Raw genomic sequence first — 14,219 nt, forward strand, 5'->3', positions numbered from 1 at the left:
CTCAAATAGCTAAAAAAAGGTTTTCTAGGCTTCTGACTTAGAAACAATAAATTTAATTTTATAACTTTCCTTTACCTTTATCAATATTATTTGTATTGTTTTAAATAAATAAATCTTTATCAATAATAAAAAAGAGAAGGTTTCCATAGTGAAAGTTTACTAATTCTCCAGCTGAGTTTAAAAGCAACCTTCATCATCCAAACTCTTAAAATAACTATAGCAATAAATGTATAAGGTTCCCCTATTACTAGACCATATTATATAAAGTAGAGCAAAATTTGCACGTTAGCCCTACAGCCTCTTAACTAATGTGTTTTCCACCGATTCACTTGCAAACTTTATTCCCTACTATAAGTATCATGCCATCTATGTCGTGATATTATTCAGACACACTGGTTTTGATTACATTATCGTGTAGTCCAGGTGCTCCAGGATAGGTAAATATAGAATAATCAAGAAATTATTTATGGGCTGGCTGTAGCAGAATATCATCATCACCCTACAAACTCAGTGAGGTGAGCAAAGGAGAAAGGATTCCATTCAGCACTGGCACTAACAGCAGCAGTGTTGGGGACATTTTACATCTTTCTCTGAGACTACTTTATTTTTCTCATCTATTTGTTCATTGTTTTTTTCTTCTCCCCTACCCTGCTCCTATCAATTTTCAGGCAGTAAGTGTCAGGAAGCAGTCCCCACCATCGCCACCATCCATTTCCTCTTGTTTTGCTCTCTGGAAACGAAAAGGTCCAGCTCTTCTGCAGTGGTGTAAGTGGAAGCAGAAAACGATCGTTGTTGAATCAGCAAGTACGGCTGAGTGCCCGTCATCATTACTTCCTTCCTCACCCTCCTCCTCTTCGGGATAAGCATTCCTAACTCGTTTTACTCACTTTTTAAATGTTTTTGATAGGGCCCATCTTTTAAAACTTTACAATATTGAGTTACTACATTTTCTCTTCACCTCTTAGAGTCCTAAAATGGAGATGCAAATTTCTTTAAAAGGTTTAGGCCACCATCTAACCACTCCAATCAAATGAATTCTTTCTTTCCCTGCTCATCATTCTAGCAGCCTTAGCTAGATTAATAAAGAAAATAAAATTCAAAGGATGAGATGGTTCATTTAGAGACCTTTCCTGTGAGACAAAACATGGGCCTTAAAAGAGAAAATACATCCATACACACAACTAATTCCAACTAGTGAAATATTGTTCACAAATTTAAGGTAGACTACTCTGAATCCAGATTATATATAGAAACACAGTATTTTTAAAACTATGCATAAGTTGATTCCATATTAAAAAAACTCAAATGTTCTCTTAGTGGTAAAAATTCTTTAAATTACTATATAATTTTAATATTTTAGGCATGATTAATATTTCTTACTAAATTGTTCATTGAATTGTTAACTTGAATTTATTAGATTTAACATTTATGATTAGATTTTTCAAAGATGGGTGGTAAGTCAGGAAGATGAGAATCAAGTGTATTACAGATGAAGTTCTTACCATAGCCCAGCTGGGAGATAATGAAGTCAAATTCCTCGATGCTGTGTATACTTGCTAGGTCACCACCTTCCTTCCTACATGCAATCAAGGCATCTCTTTGGATTTTCTTCTCTTCTCTGTAAATCTTGTAACAGTGACCTGCATACGGCCACCACTGACTTGGACAGTTGGTAGGCACATCACTTTCTAGAAAAAAAAAGAGTTTGGAAAACATTTAAAAGGAGTTTTTTTAACTGTTTTAAAATTTTTTTAATTTAACAATATTTTCTATCATTCTCTATAGGAAATAGTTTGTAGTCATAGGCAAATATAGCTAATATTTATTTTTCCATTTTTTGGCACAGGTATTCACAAAAGATAGACGACATTGTGTTTGCTTTTAGACTAAAGATGATATGGAAGTCATCTTTCCTTTTAAAATAAAGCCAAATGAGAAATCTATTCTTATTTTCAACTGTACCTACAACAAGGCCACAGTAAGATACAATAGATTGTCTCATTTCGTCTGCATTTTATCATCGGCAGACCTGTCCTAAGCATGTTCTATAAATGCTGGAAGCACAAGAGCTTTGTCATATAACGTATTCATTCCTCAAAAGATTTCAAGTTACCTCTATTCTACGGACATTAGGAAGCCATCCATTCCTCAGAGGATGGGCATGACTCACAAGGCAGGCAGGAGAAAGACGTGCTGACACAGGGCCTAGAATGGGTGGGGAGCAGGAGGGGGGGGCACCAAGGAGCTTCTGAAACCATGGCAGTGTGAGCCGGCCACCTGTGCCTTTGAACTAACCCACTGCCATGCACTTGCTCCCAAAAGATGACACAAAACAGTGCAGAAATCACAAGGACTTCGATTCCAAAGTCTTTCAGGCAAAATCTGAATCTGCCACAAGCTGTGTGATGTTGGGTCAGTCACATCACATGAACCAAACTATCCATGTATGTAAAAAATTGTAGGGCTTCCCTGGTGGCGCAGGGGTTGAGAGTCTGCCTGCCGATGCAGGGGGTGCGGGTTCGTGCCCCGGTCCGGGATGATCCCGCATGCCGCGGAGCGGCTGGGCCCATGGGCCATGGCCGCTGGGCCTCTGCGTCCGGAGCCTGGGCTCCGCAGCGGGAGGGACCGCAGCAGTGAGAGGCCCGCATATCGCAAAAAAAAAAAAAAAAAAAAAAAAAAAAAATCCTTCCATTTGTGACAACATGGACGAACCTGGAGGACATTATGCTAAGTGAAATAAACTAGACACAGAAAGACAAATACTGCATGGTCTCACATATAAAAAATCTAAAAACTTTGAATTCATAAAAGCAGAAAGTAGAACAGTGGTTGCCAGGGGCTGGGGCAGTGGGGAAAATCGGGGAGATGTTGGTTGAAGGGTATAAACTTTAATTTATCCATGATTAATAAGTCACAGAGATCTAATGTACAACATGGTGACTACAGTTAATAATACTGTACCGTAGACTTGAAATTCGCCAAAAGAGTAGATCTTGTGCTCTCACCAAAAAAAAAAAAAAAAAAAGTAAATAATATGAATACTAGTACTACTATTAAACTACCCATCCTCACTGTGTTCTTCTGCACTTGAGATAATACGACTATAAATTACAAATACGACAACAATGTGTAATCAGACCAGTAACAGTGACCAAGGTCCTAATTATTGCTATTAGTAGTCAGGGTCAGATTTCATGACCTTGATTATACATTACAACCATGACAGTAATGAGCTAGGGAAAGTGACAGTAACAATGTTTGAAGGCAAGAGACTCGCTTCATTCATCCTCATATAGGCCCTGAAATGGCACAGGGCCTGGCACAGAGTAAGTGTCATGAATTGTTGGTCAAGAAAAAGAATTGAAGTTATATTTACTATACAACAGCTTATTATGACCGTTTTATGTATACTATTTCAAACAGCAATTGAGCAATATACCTTGCTTAAAGAGGGACTATATTGCCAAATGAATGTCAGTTTCTATATTTAAGTTTGATACTAAATGCTCTCAAATGTGCTGCCTTAGTAAAGGTTCAGTACAGGGCACCTTTGTTATCCGTTTCATGTATCAGTTCCATAGTCTCTCAAAGTCTGGGAATGTCTGCATCACCTTTGGATAAGCTCAAGATTCTGTGTACAGTCATTCAAGTATATAGGCAGTCCTGAGATCCAAACACTGTATTATTATAACAGAAAAATGCATATTTTTAGAAAATCTATTCCTTCTATACAGTTCCAGTGGTTACCAAAAAAAAAAAAAAAAAAAAAGGTTAGTGTCACTCTGGAGCCCTCTTGTGGGATATTTTGATTTTGCTGCTCAAGAAGCTGAAAATGATGCCAGCACATGCTGAGGGCTTCAAAAACTAGACAGATGCACTTTAAAAATATTTCAAAACATGCAAACAACCAGTGTAGAGGCGTCCCCTGGGGCAGCCACAAAAAATGGCTTATTCCTGTACAGCAACACTGTCTGACTGAAATATAACATAATCCACAAATGGGAGCCACGTATGGAATTATAAATGGGAGCCACGTACGGAATTATACATTTGCCAGTTGCCGTGTTAAATACAAGTCTCAAGAGAGACAGGTAACTTTCATTATAATAATACATCATATTTAACCCAATATATCCAAAATATTATCATATCAATATGTAATCAATTAAAAAATGAGATCATTTACTTTTGTTTTTCATGCTATGTCTTGTGAGTCCAGCGTGTATTTTACACTCACAGCAAATCTCTGTTGAATTAGCCGCATTTCATGTGCTCAGTGGTCACATGTGGTTAGTGGCTACTGAACTGGACAGTGCAGCTCTAGCAACCTAGGGATCATGGACAAACAGGGTGGCATTGCAAAGACAAACAGGGGACGAGGTGGAACCCTTGCCCAAGAAAGTCACCAATAATGTATGATGCTTCATAACCCTAACTCTGATATGCTTTTCCAAGCTCTGGTTTATTTGAGTTTATAGATAAGATAGAATGATTAATCCCGGAAGTATAGAGAAATTCAAAAACCAATGGGAAGTGAAAGTTAGCAAGTGAAGCAAGTAAGGCATGTAACCGAGCAGGACCCTAGGAGGCCTTCCTGGGACAGGCCCCCTCCCCCATATCCTCTGCTGTAGCTCCTCTCTGAAGTACCCAGATAATAGTATCTGATGGACATTTCCTGAGTTGTTTTACAGATGCTAAAACCACCACCAAATGGAAGAAATTAACTACTTGATGATCAGGAGCGTGTTGGCACCTAAGGATTGATAACATTAACCCCTGGGACACTGCCCTGTTCCCTCACCATCAACCAATCACAGAATTGTGCACAAGCTGATCATATACCCTGCAACCCACCTCCCTCGCCTGGACTTTACAAATGCTTTCCTGAAACCCATAGGGGAGTTCAGTGTTTTGAGCACTAGCTGCCCTGGACTCCTTGCTTGGCACCTGCAATAAACCCTGCAATTTCCTTCACCCCAACCCGGTGTCAGTAGATTGATTGGCTTTACTGCACGCAGACCAGCAGACCCAAGTTTGGTTCCAGTAACAGGCATAGCAGAGAAATAAGAATAATGGACTGAGTGCCTGACAATATGAACAAACATTCACAGGAGGAACAAGTGTTAGTATTTCCACTTAATAGATAGGAAACTAAGACTGGGGGGTTAAGGAACAAGGCCAAGTTACAGAATTCCACCTTCTTACCTCAGACATGATAAAACCACCATTCTCCTCACCCACTAAGTGGTAATTCCAAACCTTCTGAGAATTATATGAGCTCTTCCAAGAGGGAAGGTTTGTATCAGTACCACTTCTCGTATGGGAGGAATAGAGGAGATGAAATACAAAAATGACTGAGGTCTCCCTGAGGTGTGCCCACAGCCATAAGGGTGACCCTGTAAAGTATAATCGGATCCAATAATGGGACCCTCATCTATATCCATTGGAGAGCTCCGCCATATTTGTATCCATTAAAATGGCAAACACACCCACTCTTTGATCTGGCAATTCCACTTCTAGGAATAATCACACACATCAAATGACATATGTATAAAGTTACTCACTGTGGGATTGTTTGTAATAATAAGAAATTGGAAGTAAACTAAAGTTCCATTAATAGGGGACTGGTTAAAAAAAAATATGGTCTCTCCCTGCAATGGCTAATGTACAGCCATAAACACAGAAGCTGCCTATGTACTGCACGGAATGATGCCCAAAATTGTTATTAAATGAAAAAAGTAGAGCAAAGTGTATCATATGCTGCCATTTGTATAAAACAGACAAAAAGAATTACAAACGTATTTATTCATATATTCATAGAATAACTAGGTAAGGATATACACCCAGACACAGTTATTCAGAGAGGAACTGCAAATTTGAAGTAAGAACTGGAAGAAATTATTATTATTTATCATGTTGTACTGTAGACTTTCTAGCCATGTCAATCATATTTTTAAAAAAATGAAATTGCTTTTAAAAGTCAAGGAGCAAAAAAAGTGAAGAATGCCATGCTGTCAGATTTCCCAAGAAGAATATATATATACATACATAAATGACCTTGAAGTATTAAGTGTCTCTCCAAAAACAGGTGATGGTGAAAAAAATGTATCAATAGTTAGTTTGCTTTTTGTCAATTTGAAGAAAAAAAATGCATTCTGGGCTTAGTAGCTTAATTCTTCTATAAAATTATGATAGAGAGCATAATTGCATTTTTTCCCGCTGGTCTAGCCTATATATAAAATTCAGTGACTACTTCTGGGATGTTTTATTCCATTTTGGTGAAGACTTCAGTGTATATGTTAAACTAAATAACACTGGCGCCCAGATACGCCATTAAATAGTCAGGACATAATAAAAACATTCCTTTCAGATACTGATTTCCTAGGTTGGATTCCAGTTTTGTCACATGTATGAGTTTTTTATATCCTCTGAATATCTTTTTCCTCATCTAAAATGTGTGAATAATAATACCTACCTCACAGGGCAGCTGTGAAGATAAAATTTTTATTAATGCTGTGTCAAAGGCTTTGCTCATGCCCAAACACTCCAGAACACTCAGGAAAGGTTAGCAACCACCAAAAAGACATTCTGTAGGAATATCATTAAGTTGATACCATAAATGATCAACAAAACCTGTCATTGCCTACAGTTAGGACTAGACTGTAATTTGATCTTTAAATTATAATACTTTATACACTTCAGATCAAATAGATCACTTACCTGAGGGGATAACAAAAGAATTCAAAGTTGTGTTGCCCTTTTTACAAATATAGCCTAGTTTCTGAACACATTGCAGATTTTCCCATTTAGCACTTTTCCCGGGATTTAGTGACACACAGCTTTTTCCTGGTTCCGCTGATGGACTTCCTTTGGGGAAAAGAAAAAATAAAAGTGGGACTATTATAGGAATTACAAGTAGATAGACCCCCCCAGAGCCTCGTGTGTTTATCCTTGGCATTTAATGGATCCCCACCCTTTCTGCTTACACATTCACAAATAAATATTTAGTGCCTGCAGAGCAAAAGACATGTTGGGTGTCTATTTGTTTTCTCATTGTTGGATCATTCCAATACCTGAAATGTTGATTATATAAGTTTACTTCTTTGAAATAAATTTTTCCCCACAATATCAAACAATAAAGCTAAACCTTAAACCCTGAACAATCTTCACACTGGGTCATTTTATGTATGATAGGGAGGTAAATAACAAAAGAATACACGATGTTCCAAATCAGCCATATTCAACATTGTCGATACCTCCCCAAAAACCTAAGTCAAGCTAACTGTGGACCAGCCAGAGAATTTCTGGACGTGGGAAAACTTTCTCCAGTTAGAAGAGGCTGGAAAGAAGGCAATGCGAGGAGAAAGAGAAGGAAAGAGATGCTAGAAGCAGCAATGTGCCATAGTAAATGCTGATAAAGTACTCCCAGAGCTCAGACTCTCTCTCAAGATTTTCAGCTCAGCCTATTGAAGAATACTTTTAGCAGCTAACCTCTCATCTCATTGCTTACTGGAAACGGATTAAAGAACGAGGTCAAGTCAACTTTCTTAATGCAATCGATACATGCATAGATACCCACATTTCTCATGCTTTTCCACCACTTTAATAAATGATTTTGAAACCAGTGCTCTAAAACCTTGCTCCATCTCACAAGAGAAGACAGGGTGATGAGTCACATTTTATCAATGATTCTTCTTTGTGACCTCTGACATGTTTACGACCTGGACCTGGACCACACTTTCCCTTCCCGAAAGATGGGAATCACATCACCTGCTCCATAAAGCCTTTGTCAAAAACTTTTGGAAGTTGCTTGAACAGCACACAAAGAAAAAATTGTTAGTGGTAAGGATAAAGATGTTTTTTATATGTGTTGATAGTATGACCAAACTTCCAGTATAACTGAACTAACAGATAAGGTACCAGTACTAGAAAGAAACTTTTGGAAACAATAATGTATTTTACAGCTAACGGCTATTATTTTATATATGAGCTGGTAAATCATAGTAATATAGTTATTTATCAATAGAACACCAATACCTACTTTAATATATAAACTCTTTGTCTTTAAATGGTTACTATAGTTATATATTTGAATTCACACTTCTATACCTTTTGTGTAAAATATCCTCACTTCAAATGTAGATGTATTTTAATAGATGCTTTACTTGTTAAGTACTCAATTGAATGCTGATTGAACAATTTATACAATAACAACTTCTAATGTTCCACAAGGTTTCTAATTTTCATTTGAAGAAACTCTCAAATTATTTCAGAAGGTGGTTTAATGTTGCGCCTACTTCTCAGGAATTGGTTTAATAAGGAAGGACATTTCTTTTCCTTTCTCATTAATATTCCAATTTTATTCCTCACTTTCACAGAATCTAGACCCTCAATTTTCTCACTGAACTCTCAGAATGCAAGTGGTTAAATATTACAATAATCATCACTTAAAATTGAGTAATAAATAAAATGATCTGCCTACAATAATTAAGCAGCAAAGAATAAACTCTAATCCCCCAACAAATGATAATTATTGTCTAATGATCTGACTAAGCCAACTGGCATTCTCCAATTTAGTGTGACTGACTCAGTAAGCAGACAAATCAAATTCTCACTCATAAATAGCACATCTTCTATTCCCTTGCAGCAGTGTTTACTTACCATATTCCAGAGGAAAGCAGAGCTGACTCTTAGTGACAGCCCTGTAAACATCATGCGTTGAACGAGTACATTGAAAGTCAAATTTCATAGTAAAATCTAATCAGTTTAAACCGACGTATGTCCTCTAAAAATTCCCTCTCATGTTTTAGCATATTCCGAATATTACCTATTTATTTCAAAGTTTGTCTTTTTCTTTTTAATACCATAAGTCGGTAACATGCAAAATGTGGAGAGTTTAATTTTCTAAGCCAAATGCAAAAACCATTCGATGGCTTTAAAAAAAGAAGTCTGACCATATGAAGAAACACCACACCAGTATTTTCCATAGCAGAACTGGTAAATGAAAATGTGACCCGTCCTTTCCCACACCTATGGCAGAGATCACTAATCCTTACCTGCACACTTTCCTAATAAATCAGGATTAGTACAGGATGGGGCCTGGGTTGGGAGTGGAGAATCATACTCAGTAGAGTGCCTTAAGCAGCCACTAACAATGGTTGGTAATGGTGAATAAGATGAAGACTTTTTGTCATCATTGGTCCTTTTGTTTTCTCAGAATACTTTCTGTATATGTAAAACATCTTTATCACCTAGTCTCCTTTTATGTTCTGTTGCCTCTATGTTACAACAATACAGAAATAATTAGCTCAGAGCATTTTCTGTCCTCCAAAAAATGGGAAAGCCGTTGAAGGCTTGATCATCCCCTGTGTTTTTCTACAACTAAACTACAAACTGTCAACAAAACTGCTCATGAGTGATTATGCTAGTATGGAATATTACAATCTGTGGCTGGTATTATTTTTAATCCAACTCTAGTCGATTAAAACTAGGAGAAAATGGCGTCAACGTAGACCTTCAGATCATTATAACGATGACAGAAATATTGCAAATATCTCATGGCTCAAGATAATGAGAAATTCTCCAGCCTAAAACAATTTAAATTTCTTAAGTTCATAGTGTGTGTGCAGATATAAAGAAATATGTATAAAATCTTTGAATATACTATGTAGTATTATATATTATATATGTATCATAAATATAAAATCAAATTTTTGAACTTAATACCTAGCAAATCAAGGATCCTCTGCGAATATATACTTTAACAGAGTCCTCTATTGACTTGTGTGATTATCCTTCCAGACAAGTCCTTATCCCAGAAAGCTGGAATAACCTTATGGTGTTAGAGTATTCAAATCTAGTTGGCAGGTTTCAAAGCAAGGTGAGAAATAAACGGTACTTGATGAAATCTCCCAGTTCTTCTCTTTGAGATCTACGTGTGAGCTGATGAAGGTCTCCATGGTACCTAGCTAAATTAAATGCAGATGAATTCAACCAGCTTAACGCCACCAAGTTAATCAGATGAGCTTAACCCTACCTGGTAACCAGTTCAAGTATCGGAACGGACTGCCTCCACTCCACTGCCATCCACTGTTGAAACTCAGACTGTTCAGTCCAATCCAGAGTCCTGAAGTCAAGGAACTGGTTAACCCTTTATGACAAAAGCAAAACAAAACCAAAACTGACATTCAGAAAAGATGGGGAAATCAAATTCTGAATTAGGTACTTGAATCAAAATGTACTAGAGAGAAGTAATGAAAATCATGCCGAGCATGTCTCCTTTGATCCTCTCATCAGCGGGAAGCAAGTACAACCATTACCTCCACGGGCATGTAAAGAAACTGAGGTGAGAACACGGATAAGCCAGGAACGGTCTTGCTAAGCTAAGGGTCTAACCCAGATGTGACCAGGCTTCAGCCCCCAGAATCTTGATGACTTCTATAGGATTGTGTGAATAAGACTCTCTTTGGCTATCGTCAAACAAAAACATGTTTACTTCATTTTACAGTAAAACTAAGATTTATTTTGTATCAAAGTCACCGTTTTCTATCATGAAAAAGTTTAATACACTTCAGTCTATATCACTCTCATAAGTTATTACCCGACCTCATAGTATAGAACTTACGCTCAGAATTTTATTCGATGACATTTTAAAACATCCATTTTTGTCCCTCATTAAGATGATTAAAAACTAAACACTAAGTGCTTGTGCTACTATGAATAACACTCAGGCAGTTAATAAATCATAATTACAATGGTTCAAAGTCTGTGCTAGGCCTGAGATGCAATAAAAAACAAAACAGAAGCAACATGGACCTCAGTCCGCCCAGGTTAAACAACTCTAATGTGTTATTACCTGTAACTTTTTAAAAACCATGGATTTGCTGTTCTCTCTATATTCTTTTTAGTTGATTTAAAAGAATTAATGGAAAGGAAAACTATCCTCTGTCTTAAATAAAATACCAACCTGAAGTGTCTATAAACATAAAAGGTAAAACCATAAAGGGACCACGTTATATTTACTGTTCTCTAAAGGATATGTTCCCCAGTCAAATCTTTTCAATGGTGAGAATAGCCACTTACTATATTCAGGGCACTGTTTTCGCTCATTTTCAATCCTCACAAACTCTAATAATTAGGTACTGCCATCTCCATTGTACAGATTAGGAATTTGACACCCAAAGAGTTTAGATGTCATGTGCAGAGTTGAAATTTAAACCTAGGTTCTTTCTGGGATTTAATTCCCCGACCAGGGACCAAATCCACGCCCCTGCATTGGAAGCACGGAATCTTAACCACTGGACCGCCAGGGAAGTCCCTAAACCTGGGTTCTTATGACCTCAAATCCCAGACCCTTTAGTTCTGATGCAACCAACTAAGCTATCCAAATTCACCGAAATTTCCCCCAGTTTTTCATTAGCTGACATATACACACATTCATGTCACAAATTCAAATGAAAGGGGATTACAGTGACTCGATGCCCCAGAATCATATCTCACATTTTTTGCTCCCCAATCCCATAAAAGCACAGATCACGTTCTTGGAGAAACCTGACCTGAACGCTGTCAGTTTATTCAGCATCTGGCAGAAAGGCACTGACAAAGGAAGAACCCCCTTGAGGATATTGACTAGGTTGATATTGATTAGGTAGGTTGATGCTTAATGAACTGAACTGAATCCAATACTGGAGTTATTTACTGAAAAGTAAACCCTATTGCATAATTTCTTTAAAGTAATAAAAATGGGATGAAATTAACTACTAGCATGTAAAAAGTCAGTAAAAATTAATTCAGATTCACTTATCTTTATCAAGTGTTGTAGAAAAAAAAGTCTGAGTTAGTACAGCTCTTGCCCTTAGGTACTTTATACACTTTGAGAGGTATCTCATCCAGTGCCTTCATTTTACAGCTGAAGAAACTGAGGACAGAGAGGTTAAGAAACTTGTGGAGAGTGAAACAGAGGATTAGTAAATTAGGACTTACACCCAGGGTTCACTTTGGTGTTTCCAGTGAATTCAACCCTTGCTTAAATTAAATTTGCCCGTGAGTTACTATTATTGATACAATACACTTTCCAGATAAGTTTAGATGTTAGAGCACCTTTAAGTAAAGAACCATGAACTAAAAAGATATTTCTGATAAATGTCATCCCTCCCCAAACAATAGTCCATGGCAGAACTCACTCTGGTTACCTGTGAAGACTCAGCATTTGGTTCTCCAAAGTTGGAATTTTACCAAAAAATAAAATACTTATTACAAGCTATGTCAAGGAAATGACATTATCAAAAGGGAAAATCTTAATATTTCTTTAGTCTTAAATCTCTGCAATGAGCATCATCGACTACGACTGCGTTCATTAAAAAGAAAATACTGATAATGAAGTGATAGAAATTCATTCATAGTAAATCAATTTTATAGTTATTCATCTCATTGATGGTTTCCCTCTAGTTTATTAATTATTTTACATAGTTATTAAAACTCTTTTGAGTACTAAACTATTACTTATGTCTCTTTAGGGTAAATTAAAGAAACCAACAAAAACTGCCATCTCACCTCATTCATGTAAATAGATAACTTACAAGGTGTCAGGAGGAGATGTCTGTCTACTAGTCTATACCTTAGAAATGTCATTCTGGGATCAGTGTCATGTTGATACTATATTTTATGTTAATAATTATTCTATTAAATACCACTGAACATTGATTTTTTCATAAATTATTTTTCTTATTGAAATATAGTTGACATATAATATTACATTAGTTTCAGGTATACTACATAGCGCTCTGACATTGCATACATTATGAAATGGTCACTGCAATAAGTCTAGTAACCATCTGTGCCCATACAAAGTTATTACAATATAATTGACCATATTCCTTATGCTGTGTATTACATCCCCATGACTTTGTTATATAACTGGAATGTTGTATCTCTTAATCCTCTAACTATTTCACCTACTCCCCACCTGCCACCCCTTATGGCAGCCACCCATTTGTTCTCTATATCTATGCATCTGTTTTCATTTTGTTTTGTTTTCTAGATTCCATACATAAGTGAGATCAAGAGGTATTCATCTGTCTCTGACTTATTTCACTTAGCATAATACCTTCTAGATTCACCCATGTTGTCACAAATGGCAACATTTCATTTTTTATGGTTGGGTAATATTCCATTGTATGGATGTATATATAACACATCTTCCTTATCCATTTGTCTATCAATGGACACTTAATGTTGTATCCATATCTTGGCTATTGTAAATAACGCTGCAGTGAACACTGGAATGCATATGTCTTTTTGAATTAGTGTTTTTGGTTTTTTTCCAGGTAAATAATCAGAAGTAAAATTGCTGGATCCCATGGTAGTTCTATTTTTAACATTTTGAGGCCCCTCCATACGGTTCCCCACAGTGGCTGCACCAGTTCACATCCCCACTGACAGCACATGAGGGTTCCCTTTTCTCCACATCTTTGCCAACACTTGCCTTTTGTTGTCTTTTTGATAATAGCCACTCTAACCGGTGTGAAGTGGTATCTCCCAGTGGTTGTGATTTCCCTGATGATTAATGATGTTCAGCATCTTTTCATGTGTATGTTTTCTTTGAGAACATGTCTCTTCAAGTTGTTTTGGTTTTTCTTGGGCTTCGGGGGTCTATTTTTGATGTTGGGTTGTATGAGTTCCTTGTATATGTTGGATATAGCTATTCCCCAAAATCAAATATTCTGGTATGTTTTAAAACTTATAATAAAATACGCATATCTAAGTTTTCAAAACTATGAAGTTTTGAACAGAACTGTAGGAATAAATAAATTAGATTTTGCCTGAGATTGCTTAATTAAATTATTATGTTTGGCATGATGAAAACAGATGATCACTCTTTTAGGAAATTATCCTTTGAGACTCTCCTTATCTACTCTAGGTACTCCTAGGCTTGTTTTGAAGAATTAAATTAAGTAATACTTCTTAAAACAGGGCCTAATACACAGTATATGCCCAATAAATGTAAGCTATTGCTATTATTAATATTATTATTATTGTTATTACTCCATGTTGAATTCAAGCTGGCAAAAAGTGTGATTTACAAACAAATTTCAAGCTTTGTGTTAAATATATCCCTTAAAGCTGATGAGTGTCGCCCACAATTTTTTCTCTAATGTGTTTTTAATTTTATAAAAAATATGACCAAATTTTCTTTTTTTTTTTTTTTTTTTTTTTTTTTT

At 36.5% G+C, this 14,219-nt stretch overlaps 1 protein-coding gene across 1 annotated transcript in view; it reads right to left on the reverse strand.

Annotated features, from left to right (window-relative positions):
* Nucleotides 1-14,219, reverse strand: part of MRC1 (mannose receptor C-type 1) — a 99,645-nt gene that overhangs the window by 58,787 nt on the left and 26,639 nt on the right. Inside the window, exons 5-7 of the mRNA XM_007446571.1 lie at nucleotides 10,037-10,150; nucleotides 6,721-6,867; nucleotides 1,503-1,688 (exon numbers count right to left, since the gene is read on the reverse strand). Of these exons, the coding sequence (XP_007446633.1) occupies nucleotides 1,503-1,688; nucleotides 6,721-6,867; nucleotides 10,037-10,150 (447 nt within the window). The remainder of the gene's footprint in view (nucleotides 1-1,502; nucleotides 1,689-6,720; nucleotides 6,868-10,036; nucleotides 10,151-14,219) is intronic.

The sequence above is a fragment of the Lipotes vexillifer genome, unplaced genomic scaffold, assembly GCF_000442215.2.
Source record: "Lipotes vexillifer unplaced genomic scaffold, Lipotes_vexillifer_v1.1 scaffold229, whole genome shotgun sequence".
Lineage (NCBI taxonomy): Eukaryota > Metazoa > Chordata > Mammalia > Artiodactyla > Lipotidae > Lipotes > Lipotes vexillifer.